This window comes from Spea bombifrons, chromosome 8 (assembly GCF_027358695.1).
Source record: "Spea bombifrons isolate aSpeBom1 chromosome 8, aSpeBom1.2.pri, whole genome shotgun sequence".
Classification (NCBI taxonomy): Eukaryota; Metazoa; Chordata; class Amphibia; order Anura; family Pelobatidae; genus Spea; species Spea bombifrons.
The window spans coordinates 2,769,678-2,786,257 of NC_071094.1; the positions used below are offsets into that span (position 1 = coordinate 2,769,678).

Below are 16,580 nucleotides of genomic sequence, written 5' to 3' on the forward strand. Positions count from 1 at the left end.
TCACAGGTTACAAAGAATATTAAGAAAAGACTAAAACGAGGCTATCAGGCACCACCAAGTACAAGCTCTCCAAACTCTAACCCCAACCGTTCTAATAACTTTATCATCAACTGAACCTGCTGGGTTGAGGCTGCCTCTTTCATATTAATGTCCAGGTATACTGGTTTACAGTTATCGGTCTTCTATTGGTACCAACAGACATCAGAGCCAAGTACCATGCTGTGCGGCACCTCTCGGTCCACTAGTCCTTAGAGCTATTGAAAAATAGCGATTCAACTTTACACTAGTCTGTAAGGATCAATCGGATATGTTGGAGTGGACTCGAATGCCATATGATGAGGTCAAGGAGACAGGAGGAAGTTTTTGTAGGACACTGACTGTTTTAAACTGTCTACATATGTACCTTGCCATCCTGGGGGGCACATGCAAGAAAAGCTCTCGTAGTCCTCCGATTCCTGGCATTTACCACCATTCTTACAAGGACTGCCGGAACATGGAGCCAGAACATCTTCACATGTAGCACCTTCAAAAACACAGAACAAAACTAAGCATAGCAGATACGCAAGACTCAACAGTCAAATAAGCCCAGTTTAGTCAAGTATTATGGACTCCCTGACCCCCCCAAAATATGTAAAATAAATTAATAAATCAGAAAATATTAAGATCTAAGATATAATAGGTCATGTTTAGTTATTGTGGTTATATATCAATAATAATAATAATAATTGACTTTTTCATTTTGCTTGTCAGCTGTCTACCCCGTTAGGCCAGTTTCCCAAAACTCCCCCTCATCTATCTGTTGCTCTGGTATCCAGGCCAGGCAGGAAATTCAGAGCTATTTCCTCCAATTGTGCGTTCAGCCATTTTAATAGCAGAGGAAGCAGGAAGTTAGCCTAGAAGGCTAAAATTCCACTCAACCGCTTTTCCCAAGTCTTCATCTATGTCAATAATAAATCCCTTTGCCAACGATGAATGCTATGGTCACTGAAGACTTTTTGGCTGGGAATAACTTGTAGTGTAAAAAAAAAAAAAAGAATGCGATGGATTTTTCCATAGGATCCTCCCTTAAATGTATCCAGAAAAGGATTTCCACTGAGAATCTCAATATATGTTTTCTTTGAAAACGTGGCAAGATGTGTTGACGTTGGAAAGAGACAAGGGAAACAAAAAAAAAAAACTACTTTCTCCAATCATAATATTTTCTTGTGCTTTAGAGTAACGGAAACAATGAGGGAGGAAAAAAAAACTGACTAGCGATGAAAATAAATGTTAAAAATGAACAGCCAAACAAATGTCCATTTTCCCACTTTTTATTACAATTCTACTAAAGAACTGTAAATTATAGTGTACAGTTACTAGATCCCTAGCTAAATAGGCATAAATGAAATATTTAATTCACAAGCAAAAGGTCCCCGTATTTTTTATCTTTGCTTTTTCTTAGACACAGTCTCAGGGTCCAAATTAAGCCACTTACCTGTATAAGGTAGCATACAGTTGCATTTGTAACCAGCCACATCATCAATACACGTCCCCTGGTTCAAACAAGGGTTGGAAGCGCACTCGTTGATGTTTGTCTGACAGTTTGGTCCTGTAAAAGAAGAATGAAATCACGGAGTTAACATAACACACCCCGACCCATTTGCCAACCTGTGTTTGCCTCCAACACTGTTCTTGTACTCACCACTGAAGCCTTCTCTGCAGGTGCAGATGTATCCGCTGGTCATGTCTTTACAGGTACCACCGTTCATGCAAGGGTTGGATTCGCATTCATCGTTGTTTATGTCACAGTTGGTACCACTCCACCCGGAATCACACTCGCACTTATAACTACAGAACACAACCAGGACAAGGAATGTTAACACCTCAAAGTCGTAACATAAATCTAGAAAAAATACTCTTAAATTAAAAACGTGCGGCCCTGGTAATGTCTTTTCTTGGCTGCGTGCTTGTTAGGACGCGAAGATACAGACTAACAATGTCGTGTATGAAAAGAGGGTCTGTCCGGGTTTTTATGGAAAAAGATAACTGGCTATTTACCCGTTGACGCCATCGAGGCAGGTTCCATGAATGCAAGGGTTGCTGTTGCACTCATTCACTTCAGAAAGACACATGTGGTCCTGAAAACCCTCAGGACAGACACAAGCGAAGCCATTAATGCCATCTTTACACGTCCCACCATTGCGGCAAGGATTGCTGGCACATTCGTCGATGTTGATGTTGCACATCTTCCCTGAATAAAGAAGATAGGAAGAATGTATGCATCATATACATAGATAGATTAAAGAAAAATGTTTTCAGTCTCCCAGTTGCTTGCAAAAATGTGGTGTAAAAAAGACAAGAGAATATCGCATGGATCAAAAAAAAAAAAAAAAAAACCTTTGCAAGGGATCTGTGGCCAGGTAGCCATGAAAGACAATATCCTCGACATGCTCAACAGTGAGAATCCATTATTTCACGGCTCAATCTCTATTCAGATTTTAACGCGCACCCTTGAATAAGCGCAGAATAACTTACTCCGTATTGTATGTGCCCTGATTAAAATTTTGCTAGAAAAGGCCACCTAAAAACCGGTCTGTTTTTCTGAGTTTAATCAGTTGCATCATTTATCAAGTAAGAGTTTTGCCGAGTGGCTGTTGGTCATTGTTTCCCGAAATGGTTTTCCTCCTTACCCGTGTATCCTGGTTCGCACGCACACTCGTAGCTGTCAATCTTGTCGATGCATTTCCCCGAATCACAAGGATTACTTGCGCAATCGTCTACATTTATTTCACAGTTTGTCCCTTTAATATAAAAAACAAAAAAAAAAACCTTATGAATATTAAGAATTTTCTAAACAATCCAATCTACTTTGGATTAAAAAAAATATCAATTAAAAATTGGTAGGTAGATGAAGGATCCTTCTTTGTATTTCTGTGGGTATATTTGGAATGAACGAGGCATATCTCTTCAAAAGCTTGTGGCTATCAAGACCTGGGCTTGGACAGCCCTTGCGCCACATTCTACAGACAGAACAGCGCCACGAATGTGCGTAAAACCACAGAACAATTCTTTTGCAGTGAAAGTGAAGTTTTCCAAACCTGTGGTTCCTTTTAAACATCTGCAGATGTAGCCGTTATCCCTGTCCTGGCATTCACCCCCATTCTGGCACGGCATGCTGTGGCACTCGTCAATATTAATCTTGCAATGCCTCCCGGTGTATCCTGGGTCGCACAGGCAGGTGAAGGTGGCAATGCCATCTTTGCAGGTACCGTAGTGACAAGGGTCAGGGTTACAGTCATTGATGTCCACTTCGCAATGCTGGCCGGCAAAACCTGGATACAAGTTATCGTGAATTAGAACTCTTTGGCGAGGAAGCCAGAACAGAAATATTTGTATTTTTCAAATTTGGCTATAAGAGGAAATTTTTTGTTTTCTTTGAGAAGATTTAAAGAGTTAAATGCATTTCAAGATGGCAAAATAAAAAAAGAAAATTCTTACTCCTAGATTCTCTTACATAAGTTTTGTTTAACTCATAGGAACGTTCTTTCATAAATTACATATTTTGGAAAGTCCGTCATTCCTCTCCAAGTTCTGCTTTTACAAGGAAACGACAATAAATAAAGCCACCGAACGGCTTTCCAAAGTTGCCTCTAAAGGGTTGGATGGAAGCGTAGATAAAATGAAAATAAGTCTTATGGCTTTTTGGCCACTTTAAAGATTGCTCAGGACAAAGTGAAACACTGGCTGCATGTCGGGGCCAAAAGCTCCTTTTCATCTCTTCCTGGCATTCACAGGAACCTGATTAAGGGTTATTCAGCCGTACATTCTGTGGCAGAGTTGGCCCACAATAGATGCATTGTCCCTCAGCGAGGCTCATGTCACCATTTAATCTAGATCACTCCTTGAGTTTCTCAGTGCAACCAAAGACCTGCTTTGCTGCTGTCCCAAACTTTCCCGCGGTTTGCATTTTTTTTTTTGTCCGTTCCAAAAAAAACCTTTTTTTTTAATTTATTTTTTTTATTGTGATATGAAAAGAGAGTAAGCGAAGAAAAAAAATTTCTCTTTGCTGGTGACACCACTGTAGCAAGGCGGTTTATTTTCATGCAATTCTGAACCCTGAGGTTTTACACATCTGCTATTGGAATAATAATAAAAAAAAACAGATTGCGATGGAACATTATGCTTGCGGGGGAAGAAATTTGGACGTTGCAGTGAATTTTTGGTGCACAAAGCTTCACATTCATCTTTTTGACTACGCATTTGCAGAAATTAAGAAATTCATGGCTAATGAAGAATTGCGCTTTTGAGGTTTTTACGATTCTTGGAGAAATATTTTATGCATGCTCTTTAAAGTTAAAATATACTTTTGGGGTTCAGAAAGGCTGAGAAGGACTCGCAACCCCCCCCAAAAAAAGTTTGTTTTTTGGGGAAAAGGAAAATAAAACAAATGTACCCTGACACAAGTGTTTACCCTTTAAATGCCAAGAACTGGGTGAAGAATCTCTATTTGCGGATCTCCCTCCCATTCAGGACTGCCGTGGTTATAGAGTGCCATGCGTTAGCCCCTTACCTTCAGTGCATTCGCAGGTGTAAGCGTTTGACCCGTCCACACACTTGGCGCCGTTCTTGCAAGGCGTGCTGGCACATTCATCAATGTCATACTGGCACAAGTGACCACTGTAACCTGAAAAATTAACACATGCACTTTTACCCTAGGGCTGGATCCAGGGGCAGTCTTCGGGCTTCCAGTGCCCCAAGTGAACCATGCCTCTCTGGCGCCCCTCTCCTACATGCATGCTATTTACATGGGCAACCAGGTGGTGGCGCCCCTACCAGCTCAGAACCCTGGCAGGTTCCTATTTGGACCTGAGAGTAATTCTTTGCTCAGTATTCTTTTCTGTACTTGTATGAGGTCAATGAAACCATGAAAGCAAAGATGGTTACAGAGCCGGCATGTAAAAACACAACAACAAGGGCCTTTAATGAGCAACAGGCTTAAGGCAATAATAAAACAGACGTTTTCTCCTGTGAGTTATTTTACAGCGAACGCAAGCTCATCAGTCGAGCGCTGCCTCGGGGCGTGGATCAATCCTAACCTTGTCTGCAGAACCAAGGCCGTGAGCTGGGACAGTTTATCGATTGCTTGTCTTACCTGTGAGGCATTCGCAGTGAAATTCGTTGATTTTGTCAATGCATTTGCCGTTGTGTAAACATGGCCCGCTGGCGCACTCATCTGTATTGATTTCACAGTATAACCCTTCATAACCTAAATAACAAAATAAAGAACGTTATTATACCTGCAGGGCACAAAGTTCCAGCCGGGTTAGTAGCCTTTTAAGTATTTGCCATTCCGTTCCCGATGTTTTTTTATTGCACATATAGATTCTAATTGTCCCCGTTTAGTCTGACCAGTCCCTCTTTCTGTCCCAAACCCCTGTGCCCCCCCTTACCCTTAATGCGTTTGCTAGGTATCAGGGCATCATAGTGTTATACATTCTTAATATAACAGGACACAAAGTCTGAGTAAAGCTCCTCTTTACAATTAAATCTAGATGGCACATACCTGGCATACATATACACTGGAATTCTCCAATTTGGTCCAGACACGTGGCATCATTCTGGCACGGGTTGGAGAGACACTCATTGACGTCGATTTCGCAGCGAGGTCCAGCATAACCCGGGAGACAGTTGCATTGGAAAGACCCAAGGGTGTTGATGCACTTCCCTGCATGTTCACATGGGTTTGCGCCTGAAGACAAGACCTACAGTTATTATCAAGCCTTACAAAAATATCTAGTATATCGTTTTGTACCACATAAAACTTAACATGCATAGATTAGCTGATGGCATTTCTTCGGCTTACATGAGCCAATATTAAACCATTATTTTATACCTAAAAGGATAAATAGAAACTCGTATAAAAAGGACTGGAATTTACCAAGCGAGCACTCGTTCACATCATCATTGCATGCTGGTCCGGTATATCCAGAAGGACAGGTACAAATCGCCTTTCCGTTGACTGGGTTGGTATCACAGTTGGACCCTTCATTGCATGGATTGCTGATACATGCATCATCAAGGTGGCAAAGCAGCCCTGTAACATGGCACAAGCAATAGAGAACATTAAACATCGCTTCCTAAGGAAACATCTGCTACTAGACTCCTAAACAGCGTTATAAAACCACAAAAAAAAAAAAAAGCAACATTTAGTCCCAAATTTCTCTCCTATGATCATATGAAATGGGGGACATCTATACCCCCCACTCTCACGTGGTGGTTCATAACCAAAAAAACAACAGGGACTATGTCAGTAGTGGACTATATCACAATACAAAGTATCACATTTACTGACTTTACCTGTACGCCCATGTGGACACTCGCAAAAGAAGGAAGCAACTCGATCGTGGCAAGTGGCCCCACCGTTGCAAGCCGCGTTTGCGCAATCGTCGATGTTCTCACTGCAGTCTTCACCCGTCCAGCCATTGACACAGACGCAGTTGTATCCACCATGAGTGTTGTGACACGTTCCACCATTCTGGCAAGCGTTGGGCATCAACTGGCATTCGTCCACATCCTCTGTGCAGTACTGACCTACAAGACGAGAGTAGCATTTCATTTACTATTTTCTTAGCAGCCTGTAAGTAAAGAGTGGGCCAAACGCATTGGTCCTTCACGCGCTGATACGGCATTAATTTACCTGTCCAATCAGGGGGACACTGGCAGTTGTAAGTATTTACACCATCCACACACGTTCCTCCATTTCTACAGTTGTTGCCTGGACAGTCGTCAATGTTTTCCTCGCAGTTCTGGCCGGAAAACCCTAGGATTTAAACAACCAAGTAAAATTTCAAGACTTATGTTTTGGCAAACGTGTCTTGCCTTAAATTAACGAGTAGAATTTCTTTGCAGACCCAGATGTTCGAGGGTCCCCCTCCCCCCTATCACTGGTGCCACCTTGACCTGTAGATTCGGATGGAAAATCTAGCCCTAGTCCTCATCTAAAATGCAAATGATGTCCTACTCAACAGCAATAGAATAAGAGTTTTAAGGGATTCTGGCACACAGGATTAGTTACAACAAAAATCCTGAATAGGACCGGCTTGGCACGATTCTTAAATTACCGTGACTCTGTAAGTGCAGCCATTCAAATAACCGCTCTGCTCAGGTATTATTATTATTATACACAATACTTAAGTGTTTGCTCTGCTGTGATCGCTGCAAACAAAGCTGGCAAACCCCTTCGGTTCCAATTGGTTACATTACGCACAATCTCCTAAACAGTCGTATACCGACGCACACGTTGAACGTTTAACCCTCCGGAAGACACACGCTACACGCAAGTTACTCTGATCGGGGCTGTAAAATTGGCTTCTTGTACAGCCGCCAGACTTGGTGCTAGCACTTCATCCACAAGACCAACATGTGTCAAGTTATTGATTAACTTTATATGGCTACTGCTTATAACTTAAGTATGGAGCAAGGTAAAGAAGCCTTCAGCTCCATGCCTTAAGGAGCCAAAAAAACATTGGATTTCAAAAACTCGCTCTTCAGCCCAAGGATTATATGGAGTTTCTTGAGAGAAAAAAAAAAAGCATGTATTCTATTCGGAAAGCCGTCAAGTTCCCTACTCAAAGTTTATCGGAATACATTAGGTACGCGCTTTTTAGGGTTGGTATAATTGAAAGGAATCCGCCAGGGTGCTCGCAGAATTAACCAAGACTTCTCTAGAAATCAGTATATACATTCTGCATGGAACTTCTGCGGTGCTATGAGTAACGACCTGCCATGAATGCAAATAAGACATTTCTTCTGGTTTCTGAGAATTCTAAAAGGTTATAAATTGCCTCCCACTCCAAACATTTTTCTGATCAGCCGAAAACGCCTTCTGACCCAACGAATATATCGCCAACTCGTGAACCAACCTGGTATGCAAAACAGCCTTTGCTTGACAGATTTAAAAAAGATGGACAATGTAACCACTTTTCATTCTTGTTTTGGGTTTAAGCCCAATGTTTACGGTAAACACGAGGCTATTGCCGTTTTTTTTTTAATTTGCACGGCTCCTGCAGCTTTGGCCAGGTAGGACACGCAGGTAGCCGACATTACTGCAATCCGATCCTCCTATGTTTACCCAACAACAAAAACAAGTTTTTCTTTTAAGTGCTTTTAAAACAGCTGGCAAGAACTGTTGGTTCCTTCAAGGTATGGACTAGTTTTAACCGCATTTTAACAACTACTAACACTATAAAAAAAAAAAAAAAGTAAAAGTTGAAAGATAAACTTAACGCTCAGGTGAACTTTTGATGTCTTAAATTTGTCCGGCAAAAAACAAAACAAAAAAATAAACCTTATACCTGCACTTGTTTTAGATCTTAAGTGCTACCACCGCCTCATTCCTTGATCTTGCGCGTCGTACGTAGGTTTTGTGCCCACAACGCATGTGATTCAGGAGACACCTGCTAGACAAACTCATAAAACTTGCGCGCCTTTTGTTACATTAGGCTTCAAAGTACGATCAAGGTTAATGTTTGCCCAGTCTTTACATGCCTAAGCTCAAGATAATATAATGGGAGAAAGAAGGAGGGGGGGTGGAGGGAATTATCTCTCTACCCAACTAATAAAGTACCTGCCGCCGTCTATTGTCAAGTTGTAAACGCAGATTTAACAAAAAGAAATTCTAGTTTCTTATAATCTCGCCGCCGGACAAAGAATACGGACTTTACAAAGTTCAAAAATAAGATTAACCATTTTATGCACAGTGGGGTTATACGAAACGGTCGATTCTAGTGCCATGTTGCCGTGGTGATTCCACCATTTAATTTGCATGGCCCCTGTTCATCTTTCTCGCCCCCTTGGGTTGCATTTTTATCTTTCAGATACCCATTTTAGGGTGGTGACAGGATCAGAATGACCTAACGCAATGCAGCCTCATGTAAATTCATTTTACCTGATATAGTTTGTCGAAAAACACACGCTAACTATACAATTGGTAATTTTTTGTATCAATTAATTAGAACTAAAGCAAACGTTTGCTAGATCCAGTAAGTTGCAGACAACCATTTAATTAACATGAAATTAAATGTCCCTGCACAGCCCCCCTCCAGAAGCCTGGGAACCAGAATGTGGATGCTGATATGGCAATGTAAGCCACCACGTCACCTTCACATTAAGTCCCGTCGTCCTTTTAACTGAGCTACTTGGCTCGCAAATATCTTATTGCTTAGTCTAAGGTTAAGAGGAAGGATGCTTCCGTTTCGTGAAGTCGAAGTTTCCTGTTCTAGAACCGTCCTATTCACACCCCTCCTAGAGTCACGAACGATCTTCCTTCTGAGAATTTAATAAAGCTCGGTGATTTTGTGAATCAGAGAGCCGTTCCCGAAAAAGTAACATGCTGACGTTCATCGGAAAAGCACCAGGCTTGAGGCAAAGAATATAGGATTTCAAGTAACGCATCCAACTGAAACTTAAAGATCATTTCACAACTTTTAACACTTAAGATGCCGGAGGAGGAAACCAAAGTATTATCCGATCCCCATAAATTAAAAAAAAAGCTCATAACTCAAAATACAGAGCGATCAGTATGAACATTCTATCCGTTGTCACGGTGACTGCGGATCTAGAACTTTGCCCCAGAACAGCTTTAAAATTCCCCTTACCCAGAGAAGCTTTGGCATTTTTTTTTTATTGACATTTTTGCACAGCCTATATGTACAAGGGCAAAAGTTCAAAGCAAAACTGGCATATCCTACTATTGTAGAGGTCGCTTTGTTTGTAATTGTTAGTTTAATAAACAAAGAGCTTCCTGTTTGCAACGCTCGAAAACAATCACAGAGGTCACGATAAGGAATCGGGACACGAGAGCAGAAGACGGAAACGCATTTTGTGCCATCCAACGCTACCCGTTAACATTACGCAGGTTTGCCAAGGAGTAAAGTTCCGGTGAAGATGCTTACCAAAGCTCGTTTTTAATTATGAAGAAAAAGTAGATATAAGAGTTGTATTTGTCTATTACAAAATGCATTTTTACTGGGATCCCCTGGAATTTGTTTAATCCACTACACTGCAGCCGTTCAAGTTGAATTATTGTAGAATAAGCCCCACAACGGTGTCATTTTCACACTACTCAGCGCCTACTACTGCTACTACTACTCTGTCTGCTTGCACGAGTGCTACTGTGGTTAGTGCCGTGATGCACTTTGATACCGACACGCGCCTCTACTCATTTCAAGATACACTTTGAAGGCATGCAGGTGTTCCTGGATAAAACATTCTTTGCACTCCGTCGAACGTTAAACCCAGAATACAGGTTTTTCTTCTAAACTGTATGTTTTAACAAATACACACTCAATTTCCATCAAAAGTTCCTATGAAAGCTCAGCTATTGTTGCTGGTGGCCAAAAAACAATGGTGATATGGAAGCTATAAAAAGAACCAATTTTCAGTGGCTTTGGCCCAACTGTAACTGCTAATGCCCCCAAAGCCAGGAATTTCACTCGCTATTATGCGGCGATCAAACCACGCAAGTTCAAAAGATTACACAGATCGGTACCTGGAAGACACGTGCAATCGTAAGAGGTGTCATCGGTCTGCCGACAGGTGCCACCGTTCTGGCACGGTGACGGATTACACGGCACGTAGGGGATCTCGCAGTTCTTCCCTGTAAACTTGTTGTTGCACACGCATTGGTAGGATCCAATCTCATTGATGCACAGTCCGCCGTTTCTGCACGGCTTCAGGTTGCACTCATTGTGGTCTAGTTTACAGTTAGGTCCGTGGAATCCTGCAGTGCACCGGCACACATAGTGCGCCTCAAACGGAATGCACTTTCCGCCATTCGCGCATGGGTTAGAAGCACATGGATCTGCTTGCTGACAGGAATCACCTGGGAAAACAATTCAAAAGAAGAAATGTTCATTAAGCTGCGGCATCATGGTTAATCTTAGATGACTCAAGGAAATCATTTCTTAGATTTTAAACAAATGCATATTGCAAAATCCATTTCCCATTGTGTGAAGAATTACCCCACTTCTGATTTACATACCTGTCCAGCCAGGGGGACATCGGCACTTATACTCCGTTAGACTGGGTAGTAACTCGCAGGATCCTCCGTTACGACAAGGGTTGTTAACGCAAGGGTGGTCGCCAGGGGTAAGGCACACTTTGTCCGAGTACCCCAGAGGACATTTGCAGACAAAATCAACAATATTCCCCCTTATCACAGGTTGGCAGGTCCCGGAATTATAACATTGATTTTTTAAGCAAGGGTTCAGAAACTGGCACCTTTCTCCCACATAGGAACCGGTACACCTAGAACAAAACAAAAATATATATAGCGTCAGAACAATGTTAAATTAACAGGGCAAGCAATTTTAAGACAAAACGTTTATTGGCCACCCGGTAGGAGCCACTTATTAAAAGTCATTCTGACTCTTTACATAAAAACTTTTAATCCCTGGGAATTTCCCTTCCCGTCTCATCGAGTTTCACAGATGCACCTATAAAAAATGTCACCCAAGTTATAACAAGTCTATCGAAACGATCCAGTGAAAAAACAGAAGGGCTTGCAAGTCATTCTAAGTGATTGAAAGAAAGTGTTTTTCTCCATGAACCATGAACCAAAACAAAAAAAAAAACAACCTCTCCAATCACCAAAACTTATATACTGGTCGTCTGTTTTGTTTTTTGAACAGTGATAAAAGAATATTTCTTTTGTGTAGATGGGATTCGCATCGAAGGAGATTTTTGTAAGGCATGTTATAGGCTTTCAGTTGGATACCATGCCCAAAAAAAAACACCATAGCCATAAAAATTGACCCTCCCCCATCCAAAAAATCTTCATCCTTGGCTCACTTTCCTGGTACTGAAAAGATTAAAATTTTTAAGTAAACTTGGTGCAATAACAATGACTCACGCCAGGTAATCATGGGAGAGCAGCAGACAGAAACTGCCTTTCCATTTAATGAGCTGGGTAAGAGAGAGACAAAGCTTTCAGAAGCTTCTTATCCCTAAATTATTACCATTATTATTTTTCCCATCACAACACTTTCCCCAGCAGAGTGATTCTCATGAACTAAAGAGATTAAAGGGATATTTACTCCATGGTTTCTGCAGGACCAGCTGGGCAGCCAAACAATCATTGTTTGGGATCAGCACTTCCAGATCTTCCCAAACCTAAAGTCAACAGAGTGGAAACTAAACAAACAAAGACGCAAACTCCCTACCAGGTATTTAACGTAGAATGGCTCAACAACCTCAGAAGTACCAAACGCAAACAGGGAGTCTCTAAGGGATCCCAGGCCATGTGTCGGAGAGAAAACTAGTAGAACGTTCGTGGGAAATACAGTCGTCTATTGATATGGCCACGTGCCTTTTGCCTTAGGGCCATCCCTATGGTCAACTGGAACATCTGTGCAAACATCTGCTGTCGGCATAAAACAGATTGCAAGCTCTCTTGAATAGCAGCTCATTAGTTCCTCGAGTCTACCCAAAGCACTTTGGTAAGATAATAAAAATCGTCCATTTAATGACGGCAGGGTTGGTGGCAAAAATGTGCGCCATACCCTTTTAGTCAATGAAATGAGACTCACTCCATAAAACAAAGATATCTTCGTTGGTGGATTGGTCGCTGTTGATGGGGTCAGATTAGTCATGCAAATAATCAAAAGGAAAAATATTGCACTATAGAAGGCACCACCATGGAAACCATCATGGTTCGGGAGGGCAGTGTTCTTTTGTAAATAGAGGCATGATATGAAGTCAGAGGATGGACACGATTGGGTGCGAATGCATAATTTAACTCAGAGGGTGTGGATACAGGGTATAGCTTGCCAGCGGAGGTGTTAAAAGATAGGGAATTCAAGAAAGTGGAAACAAATCAATAAACATGGAGGCTTCAGAATGGACAGACTAGATGGACCAGCTGACCCTTAACTGTATGTCACAATGGAATTCTTTCAATTCACAAATAGTCTCCAAAATATCTGTATGCCCAGGTAAATTTACCCACCATGCCTTGCTACAGTCCATAGGCTGGTCAGTCACTCACCTAGACACAGATGAGAGAATGAATAATTGGAAAAAAAGACAGCAGAAAATGAGAGTCTTAATATAGAGGGGGTGGGGGTAGGAACACAAGCCACCATCTGCTGCCACAAGCCAAATGATCCAAGCCAATTGGTTTACAGGAAAAACAACATTGTTGACTAGCTTTTTGCCTGGGGAATTGTTTATGGAGCTGTCGGTGGGGTTGTCCAGCATATTAGGCGCTCGCAATGTTGTGAAATGAAAGAAAGGGAGAAAAAGGGGCAGGAGAGACATCTGGGTACGAGCGTCTTTGTCAGCACATCAAGTAGATGCGATAACTGCCCCATCTGTTAGCACATAAGTACACAAGCTGCGGAGATTTGATTTCCTTCAGAAGGGGCTACAGCCCCAATGGACCTCACACTTCTGCCTGATGAATAGCGAAGAATAAACAGGTCTTCTTGGGAGGCTTTAAAATAAGGGGTTTGGGTTTTCCCTCCCTCTAGACCTGCAGATGGTCCATTTGTGGCAAAGCGGGCACCAGCATTGGTGAAGGAGACAAAGAGCGCGGTATTAGGGGCCTGCTGCTGGTTCCCTCTGAAATCACAATGTATCACAGCGTTAGCGCTTCCAGAGAGGAGGACCCAGCAATAATACACCAAGCTGTATTATTCTGCCACTGGTTAGGGTGGCAGCCAGGGGTAAAACAAAAAAGGTAGCCAAAAATAATAGTTCATTACAGCCATTAATGGTTCGTAGCTAAAATACTAGGTAGTTCTAGGTAGTTAAAATATTTTTTCAAGAATGTATTCCAATCAACAGCTCCCGAGCACAACTCTTTGGAGCGGCATTGCTGAATGAGCTCTCTCCATGTATTGCTCTCTTTGAACTTGCTGTCTGCGGGGCTTCTGTTGGACACAGAGAACACTTTTCCACTGTGTATTTAATCCTTTGCGCGAGGGGAACGGAACATCTGTCCCGCGCAGATTTCTCGACCATTTGGGTACAACAAGCTGCTAATGTCTTTTAGGTACAGCGGGATTTACTTTTAAAGAGAAACTCAAAGGCAAAGTTCTAAATATGGAACCCAACATAACACATCTCCAAATGCTGCATACCTAGTTTTTTGCTCCAGAACTATGTTCTAAATTCCTTAGAACATAATCAAGAGAGGTTTTGCATGTTTTGGTTTATCAGCCAATTCTGCCGAACATACAAATACTAAAGAATCAGGTTCTCCAAATTGTGTTTCACTGTTCCCAGCGATGGTTTAGCTGCTGCTAAAACCAGAAGAAAAAAAAAGAAAGTGTAGGGGACTCCAAGAAGTTTGGAGGCTATGAAAACAGCTAACGTTTGCAAAATCCCAATTGTTTTAATCATCAAAATAAGTACTTTAGTGAAATAACGTTGTAGGGAGAATGTTCTGCGATTTATGAAAAAAGGGAAAAAAAAAAGAAAATATTGAAAAATCTAAACTCTCGGAGATATATTTCGACTTATTTGTAAGTATTTCTTTGTGCAGGGATTCGTGTGAGAATTTGTTAGGAGGCAGAGACATTTCAAGTTAATGAGTACGCATTATCCTGGCCAAAGGGGCTGAATAGAATAGGCACAGAATTAATTAGGGCATCTGCTCCGTGCACAAAAGACTCGCGACGAGCAGGTGTGCATATTAATGAGGCAATGGCAGCTGCTCCAAGCCACCGCCGCCCAGTGAACTTCATAAATACGGTGGGGTTGGGGGGGGGGGACATGGACATCCAGAATAGACCTGGGCTTCTGGACAAGGCGGTGGGGGTTGGGGGGGTTGCTTCTCCCAATTTAGGAATGCAACAGGCAAAAATCTTTTTTGGAAGCCTGCTGCTCTCATGAGAGCACCCATTGTTCAGTCTCCCTGGTCTCCGAGGGCCAGTGAAGGCATGTTGGCTGCAGACATCTGAAGGATGCATTCATGCAGAAAGTCCACCTCAGTCCGCACACTTCTCCGAACTTTCACAATTGCGTGCAAACAGAAGAAATGCAGCCGGCTATATTTTTCTCTTTGCTCTGTTGCACCTGTCAATAAGTGCGTTCTCTGCCAACTTTGGAAAGCACACAAACATGAATTCACTCATATCCTTAAACATTCCTTGTGCCGGGAACTAAAACGTAAAGTCCAAGTACCTGAATCTCTAGTAGTAACCGAAAGCGCCTGATCCCCTCCAAATTACATTTTTATTTAAAAAATACATCTTACTGTGTGGGATACCTTTTAGCGGACCAACACAGAGCACATTCCAGACCTCAAGGAGGTCCCTTCTTGAGATTTAACTTAAAAGGGACATCTGAGGTCTTGCAAGTTTATGCGATTCTTATTTTGGCACGATGAATGCTGGTCAGCGAAAAGGTATTCCAATGTTCTCTGTGGCCAACAAATAACGAAGGGACTAGATAATATTGTTTCTAGCTACTAAAGAACTACATTCATACTTCTTCTATCCATTAGCTGACCAAGGTCTCGAGACAAGGTGGCAATAAGGGGTCTTTGTTTGCCCCTACTAGGAAAAAGTCATACAAGAAACGTATTCAGCGTACCATACGTAGAATTTTTCAAACATTAAATATACAAAGTTACATTTTAACAAACCTCTCTCTAAAAGAGATAACATTCACACAAAGAACGTTATTTATTAATGGAAGTTAACAAAAAAAAAAAAAAACACACACAAGTGGGTGGATTGTGTCAGAGTATAATGAAAGGAGGAATGTTTGCTTTGAACTGGCCACACCACAAAAAGGGAGTGTTTCATGGGAAAAAATCAAGAAAAAAAAAAGTCATTAAATTTGTAGAGGAAAAACAAAAAAAAAAAAAAAGCCATCAATCGTTAAGGAAACTGGAAAAAGTGTTTTATACATTCATTTTTGCAGTTGATAAGTTGTTACCTATTGCATGTTTGTTTATAAATAATTTATTTATTGATTTGTGTTTAATGGTTAGGGAGGGGGTTGTTGTAAAAGTTTAATTCTACTTTAAAACCATAAAAGTAGCCCTACTACTACAAAAAATATATATATATAAAAAAGCAGTAGTTCTAATGATCTCAAATAGCAAATACTGTAAAGTGCACTTTATTGCTGAAAAAAATCTATGTAGATGAGGTAGATAAAAGTGTGTTTTTGAAATAGTTGGACACATTAAGAAATTTAAATGAAGTATTCTTAGTTAAATTGCCTGATTTAGAGGTAATAGAACATCTATCCTAGCATGCACCTGATTGGCTAGCATTTTATTTTTTTTGTAGAAGAGATTTTATTGATGACAATACAGAAAAAAGTATTCAAGGGGGAAGTTCTGAATGATTTCAAGTCTTCAGCGGGGTTTTCCCTAGGCCAACCTAAAGGGTAATTGCTCACCTCTACAAATATCGGCTTCTTCAAACAAGGGGATGACTGAGCGGAGCTTGTGGCCATCCACAGACAGGGTGCTGTGAAATCTCAAGACATCTTTCGTAATGTTTCATAAATGTGCTAAGGACATAGTCAGCAGAACGCGTGTGTGTGCTGGCCGGCCTCGCGCCACCGCGGCTTTTTGTGAAATT

The 16,580-nt window shown here is 41.5% G+C and overlaps 1 protein-coding gene across 1 annotated transcript in view; it reads right to left on the bottom strand.

Annotated features, from left to right (window-relative positions):
- NOTCH1 (notch receptor 1) overlaps nt 1–16,580 on the bottom strand; it is a 39,820-nt gene that overhangs the window by 10,283 nt on the left and 12,957 nt on the right. The window contains exons 3-16 of the mRNA XM_053472384.1: nt 11,021–11,286; nt 10,529–10,861; nt 6,677–6,799; nt 6,337–6,570; nt 5,918–6,073; nt 5,543–5,728; nt 5,132–5,245; nt 4,550–4,663; nt 3,078–3,311; nt 2,670–2,780; nt 2,038–2,230; nt 1,682–1,827; nt 1,475–1,588; nt 404–523 (exon numbers count right to left, since the gene is read on the bottom strand). Coding sequence (XP_053328359.1) covers nt 404–523; nt 1,475–1,588; nt 1,682–1,827; nt 2,038–2,230; nt 2,670–2,780; nt 3,078–3,311; nt 4,550–4,663; nt 5,132–5,245; nt 5,543–5,728; nt 5,918–6,073; nt 6,337–6,570; nt 6,677–6,799; nt 10,529–10,861; nt 11,021–11,286 — 2,444 coding nt within the window. The remainder of the gene's footprint in view (nt 1–403; nt 524–1,474; nt 1,589–1,681; nt 1,828–2,037; nt 2,231–2,669; nt 2,781–3,077; nt 3,312–4,549; nt 4,664–5,131; nt 5,246–5,542; nt 5,729–5,917; nt 6,074–6,336; nt 6,571–6,676; nt 6,800–10,528; nt 10,862–11,020; nt 11,287–16,580) is intronic.